This window comes from Carassius gibelio, chromosome A5 (assembly GCF_023724105.1).
Source record: "Carassius gibelio isolate Cgi1373 ecotype wild population from Czech Republic chromosome A5, carGib1.2-hapl.c, whole genome shotgun sequence".
Lineage (NCBI taxonomy): Eukaryota > Metazoa > Chordata > Actinopteri > Cypriniformes > Cyprinidae > Carassius > Carassius gibelio.
This window is the reverse complement of record NC_068375.1, coordinates 19,724,373-19,731,291: the sequence shown is the minus strand read 5'-3', so window position 1 is coordinate 19,731,291 and position 6,919 is coordinate 19,724,373. Positions and strand designations below refer to the sequence as shown.

General features: G+C 39.2%; 1 protein-coding gene across 1 annotated transcript; it reads left to right on the top strand.

Annotated features, from left to right (window-relative positions):
- LOC127999864 (doublesex- and mab-3-related transcription factor 3a-like) lies at positions 1-2,987 on the top strand. The gene is made up of 2 exons (XM_052592217.1): positions 1-465; positions 1,654-2,987. The coding sequence occupies exons 1-2, from the start codon at positions 84-86 to the stop codon at positions 2,610-2,612; spliced, it is 1,341 nt and encodes a 446-aa protein (XP_052448177.1). The 5' UTR covers positions 1-83; the 3' UTR covers positions 2,613-2,987.
- The last annotated feature ends 3,932 nt before the right edge of the window (positions 2,988-6,919 follow it).

Genomic DNA, 6,919 nt, shown 5'->3' with positions numbered 1-6,919 from the left:
TGTAGCGAGCAGCAAAGGCACTGTTCCTCTACACCTTATCTGATGCACTTGCGCCTCTGGCACCCCTGGAAACCACTTGAGAAATGAATGGCTACGGATCACCCTACCTCTACATGGGGGGCCCGGTGTCCCAGCCGAGAGCGCCCCTCCAGAGGACCCCCAAGTGTGCGCGCTGCAGGAACCACGGGGTGCTCTCCTGGCTGAAAGGGCATAAGCGTTACTGCCGGTTTAAGGACTGCACTTGCGAGAAATGTATTCTGATAATCGAGCGACAGCGGGTCATGGCGGCTCAGGTGGCGCTCAGGCGGCAGCAGGCGAACGAGAGTTTGGAGAGTTTGATCCCCGAGTCTCTGAGAGCGCTGCCGGGCATCAGCATGGGGAGCGGGGAGCAGAGTGCGACCCCACGATCAAGCCACATAGACCTGGGCTGGAGCTCAGACACAGTGAGCCCTAAACCACCGCAAGGTAATCGCTTATTTTGAAACCGTTTACTCTTTAAAACTTTTAGCGTTTTAGGAACACAGAAGACAACGCATTTAACGTCTTGCATTTAGAAACATTCTTTCAAAGTTATAATAATTCGTTCTTTTTTATTATAGCCTAATTATCCTATTATTTTTATTGTTGTTACAAAATGTAGGCTATTATAAAACTAAATAGAATTATTTTAACCGAGAACAAGACTGAAGTTTAAAACCATAGTACACTCTTAGTATATAACTTACGTTCACAATTATATAATAATAATAGCCTGGAAATATCTTTGCAGTAGTTTTAGAAACAATCTTGTTGTGATGATGCAAAATGGCTGGAAGTAGCCTATGGCCTGTTTTCTTAAACCGGCAAAAATTATCTTAATAAAAACTGTTATTATTAATTTAGTTATAATTAAAAATACCATTTAATCTTTGTTATTGAAATTTTAACCAATACAAACACGTTTATTACAACAACATTTTTATTCAGCCTTTGCGTTAGATTCGTTAGATTAAAATATCTACAACCCAATCCTAAAGGTTCTAAAATATTTAGTCCGAAAAATTTTAACAGAAATATTTAAGACAATCCGACATGAAGCTGAACGAAACTACCACCATCCGTGATCAAACTCGAATAGTCTGAAACTGAAAGATTATAGTAAAGACATCACAGGTAATAGTGTAGCTCCTGTCGGTCATTTCAGGGGAAGGTCAAGCTGAAATGCAAATGAAGGTAAAATGTTTCTAAAGTAAATCAGTTTGCAGAACTGTAGTGAAGTGGAATCGACTAGGTATTTTTCAGTCCCATGCACCGCGTCAGCGTTTTTATGTGACGAGCTAATAAAGTCGCGCATTATAAATCACAGGAGTGCTGACAGATCACGAGCCTGGATGTTGCACTTCTAGTCTGCAGAATCAGACAATACTTTGAGTCGGAATTTTAGCTGGAAGCTATTTTTAAGTAATGCCAGGCTCTAAAAGATTAAAACGCTTGTTAACATTTACTTAAATTGAGAGTTTTATAATCATTTAGACAATTATAATTATAATAAATTATTATAATCAAAATTATAAACAATTATTTTGCTGCAGCATCACTGTATTACAGTCTTTCATTATACAGTGTAGTATTCATGAGGTCTATACTGAGGTGTGTGTGTTTGTGTGTTTTCAGACCTAAATGAGGAGCTGTCTGGTGGAGAGAACGGAGGCAGTTCCAGTGACAGAGAACCAGAACCAGCCAGCTCCCCTGAGGAGTCCAAACCTAACCTGTGTTGCACCCCTGACACCTCAGACTCAACTTCCCAGGTTGAGGAGTCCCGTATTGGCCTGTCTAAATCTTGCACCGACCCAGAACCCAAAGCTGACCACCCCAAATACTCCCCTGAGCCCAACATCCTCATCGAAGGCCTCTCAGGCTCTGTATCTCTCCCTTTCAGCCTCAGGGCCAACCGACCTCCACTGGAGGTCCTGAAGAAGATCTTCCCAGCCCACAAACCAGCAGTCCTGGAGCTCATCCTTAAAGGCTGCGGTGGGGACCTGGTCGGAGCCATCGAGATCCTGCTCTCCAGCCGTTCTACGATGAAACCAGAAAAGGTCCTGTCAGAGAGCTCCGATGCCCTGGTTCTCCCCTCAAACGGCCACCTCTTTGAGCACCAGTTGAGCTCGTACCCAGTCTCGTCTTCAAAGTGGTCGGTCGGTTCGGCCTTCCGTGTTCCAGATTCCCTGCGCTTCTCCGCAGAGCCTTCTGCTGGAGTTGTACCAGGCTCTCTTAGCATGCCGCTCCAGCACGGCTTCCCCCAGCCGCCTCGATACCCCCTCATGCTGAGAAATTCATTGAGCCGTGGCCAAGCTGGGCCCTTCATGCACAACGATGTGACTCTGTGGAATACCATGACATTACAGCAGCAGTATCAGCTGCGCTCACAGTACATCCCTCCGTTCTCAGGCCCCTCAGCCGGAGTGATCCGCAGCTCACCGCTCCTCACCAGCAGGCCCACCGAGGAACATCGAATCAGCATCCAGGAGGAAAGCTGTCCTGTCATTGCCAAACAGAGCATGTACGCTGCAGATGAGGAGTATGATGAAAGATCTGACTCCTCAGACTCCAGGATCTTGAACACTTCTTCCTAACTCCTAAGCGGTTTCAATAGATGGACGGAAAAAAGCACTGAACTATGTTTCAAATGGCTTCTTGAAATGATACAAAAGAGACACTGCTCATCTAAGAGCGCATTGAAAAGATACACAGTGCATTACTTGAGGTATTGTATTTCTACCAAATTTGAGGTTGTTGTGCCAACTTAATCATGTGTGGAATAACATTAGCTTTCATTTTGGGGGGGAAATCAAGGTAGACTTAATATACTTGAGTGATCTCTATTTCCACCTTGCATGAAATGTACCGTTGATAACAGTTTAATGTAGAAATATTCCAGCAGTCCTGCATGTAAAAGTATGGCAAATAAACCTTCTGTGTACTGTTACTGTGTTTGACATGTATTAGATATCTGCAAAACAAAACAAACTCTTAAAAATGAAAAAGTAGAAAGAATTAAAAACTTTTTTTAAATCTTAAAATCTAGAATATATATATATATATATATATATATATATATATATATATATATATATATATATATTAGGGGTGTAACGATACGCGTATTCGTATTGAACCGTTCGGTACGACGCTTTCGGTTCGGTACGCGGTACGCATTATGCATACCGAACGGTTCGTTGGACTAATTAATTATATTTGAAAAAAAAAAGAGAAATATAATGATATGCGTTCAACAAGGTAGCCCAATAACCCAAACGACGTAACAGGCAACGCCCCTGACACTCCCGAAGAAGAAAAAAACACCAACTTATGTTTATGTTATGTTATGACTCAGTCAGGCGCTCGCTCACTCAGTACGCGCTGAAGGCTCGTTGCAAAATGGCCAATGCGTTTAACAGACTAGAAAAAGAAGATGACTCTCAAACATATTGTTTGAGATGCATGATTCCATCTATGAGCTGCTCGATCAGAGTGACATGAGAGCCCCTCCTTAGAACATTATTTGTAAATCCATGTTATGGTAAGTGTGCACGTGAAGTCTTTGCACACTTTCTGAAATCCACACTGTGGTAAGTTTGCACACTACACTAGTGCTCTGCATTCTTTCTAAAATCCTATATAGTGAGGGCTTGCTTCGCGCGGTTGCTTCATTGCTTTAAAAAAAAAAAAAAACACCAGCGTGAATACTTGAAACATGTCAACTCATTTACGCCGACATCACCTTATTGTGTCAGTATCTGGGAAAAGACGAAAAAAAGGAGAAACATGCACGTAACAAACTATGCCTGCAGCATTTAGACACCAGTATTATAGCTTACAGGGAATCCAAAGTGCACCCAAACACCAGACCTGTTGGTTATTTTAGGATCTTATATTTCTGGTCTGTTAAATGCATTAGACATTTTGCAATGAGCCTTCAGCGCGTGCTGAGTGAGCGAGCGCCTTAGGGTCCGTTCACATATCGCTCCTAAAAACGCGTGGAAAACGCTAAGCGCGTCTTTCTCCTCCTTTCCAAAGCGCTCGGGCAGAAGCGCTCATGAGGCGTCTGTCTTTGCTAAGCAACAATGACGTGCTCTCTCCATGAGACGCGGAAATTTCAGCGAAGGATAAATGGATTTGCAGCTCTAAAAATCGCTTGCAGTAGCTCTGCTACTAAATTTATTTCAAAATTGCAATCCATATACAGCTATAATCAGCTGTTCCTTCATCTTGGCTGAGTTTTCAACGTTGTTATGGGAAAGGATGAAGCTGATTGGTTAGTTCTTGTCACATGACCCGCGGTGCGCTTGCGGCATTCTGAAAAGTTGAGATGTTTTTGCATTTTGCTGTATCTAAAACGTACCGAACCGAACCGAACCGAACCGTGACATCAGTGTATCGTATCGAACCGAACCGTGAATTTTGTGAACCGTTACACCCCTAATATATATATATATATATATATATATATATATATATATATATATATACATTTTTTTTTTAAATTCAGTAGCAACTCCTTAGAATAGTAAATCTAAAACTTAAAAGGATACCTTGCATTTAGTCCCCCAACAATTCAGTACTCTGCCTTCTGCAAAGAACATTAAAGCAGTAAGTACAGCTGTAAGACTGGCCATATCTTTATTTATATATATATATATATATATATATATATATATATATATATATATATATATATATATATATATATATCTTTATATATATATATATATATATATATATATATATATATATATATATATATATATATATATATTTATTAAGTCTACCACTGACAATTCTAAATGAACCACTCCTTAATTGTTTATCATTCATAATAAAATAACATATGCTGTTTATTGTCTGATGACGTAAATGTGAAAAGTGTGATTATAAAAGCAACACAACGGTATATTTTTATATTTGGAACAAACTATTTTAAATGATTCAATTGATTCAAAATTAGCTGACTGCGCCATCTAGTGGACATTCTTAACAATTGACAATTTCGTGTCTGGCAGAAGTGAAGGGAAGAGGAATTTGCATTAGTCCTAGAAACGTAAGCCACACACCAACATTAAACGATATGTTTAAAATGAATTATTTTAATGGGAAATATCAGGATGAAATCAAATTATTACTTTAAAATAATTTACAGTAAATATGATGTTAATCCATGTTTAAATAATATCAAAATGATTCCATCATCTTTTCGTAAATTATATAATTCGTTATTTATTATTATTATTTATTACGGAAATATATTTCTGATGCCCTGTTGCCTCCAGTAAAAGTGTGCTGTGTGCAGAAATGCCACACTAAAACAATAATGCCTCTGTCACCTCGTGATATGGCGTCTTTAAGTTTTATAATATCATATCTAGGCCTGTAGCCTGACATAACTAGTCCTAGGTTATATGTTAATTATGCAAATGCCAAACATTACTCAGATTCTAATGTAGCTATAGGCCTACTGTCTTACATGACAACTAAAACATTCATTCGAACTAAATGGCGTTTTCTTGTGACTTGTTGCTTATTTAAGACACCCGTTTAGGTTTCATAGTGTTTATAAACGTACAATGTGATGCTAAACCAGCGGTCGCTCGAGTTTGCAGGTGTTGCAGTTCTATTTTACACATTTGTTGACTTAACCGAGCGACAGCTTTTAATGCTGAGATTTGAATTTGTGCCTCTAAGTCAACAAGGCCCTGTGTTCTTGTATACTTCAGCCCGACAGACAAATTATGAGTGGTAAAGCATTCAGCAGGTTGCACGTGTTGCCGATCCATCAAAAGTCTTCAAATGCTAATTAACATAATTCAGTGAACTCACAAATCTCTAGTCTACCCTCCGATCAGGTTACACTGCAGTGTGTAACGTGTGCCACACCCTCGACCGAACCAGAGGGCCTGTCTCTTGTCAAATAAATATCCTCGAATGTAATAAAAAAAGAGAACTATCGAAAAACCTAAATCCTAAACGAAGCAGGCTACACACATATATATATAGCCTAGTCCTCGCTTTTCAACACAAGCTAATCAGCCAACAAATGTAGCCTATGTATACTTGAGGAAAATAACGGGATGACAAGGAACCGAGAAAGACATTTCTGGGAACCTTAATAAAACAACCACTTGCGTTGTAGGCTATTCTATAAATCTTAACGTATTGAGATCGCTAAAAAAAAATAAAGACATTGCGATTTTTCTCCGTTTGGCATTGTCATGTGTGTTTAGAAGAAGGAAAAGGAGAAGATCAAAGCATTCCACATGGGGAAATTGCACCCTGGGTAGCACTTGGGTTTGCTGGTCGTAACCTTGCTAATAAATTAAGAGGAAAAAAGGGCGAGTGCATAAGCTGCACCTGCACGCCAAACATCTTCACCACATGTGTGTGAGAGAAAAAGAGATGAGACCGCAAGACCAGACAGACATTTAACCACACACAGACACCCAGTTACATCCTAAATAAAAATGTGTTGCCAAATCCAACGTGATCATTTCCATGGATCTAGCTTACGATTTTTTTTTTATAATTAAGTTTTAATCTTCACATTTGGTTATATGAGTAGGCTTATATTGGTTTATCGTTTTTAATATAGGCCTATAAATAATATATACAAAAAGAATCATGAATGTATTGACGGTAGGCGCCATTTATTTTTTAAAAGAACGAAAACGAAGCTGTTCTGTGCATTGTATTAGAAGTGGTGTCGATGATTCAGCTGACTCAATATGAAAAACAAAACAAAAAAAACAACAACTCAAAACATCTGTCCACTAAACGGAATATAGGTTTATTTCTTCGTGCTGAAAATAACCATAGCGCGTTCAATAAAGTCCATTAGGCTATTATTATTATTTGTATTAATAGTAGGCATAGTATTATTTTAATTATT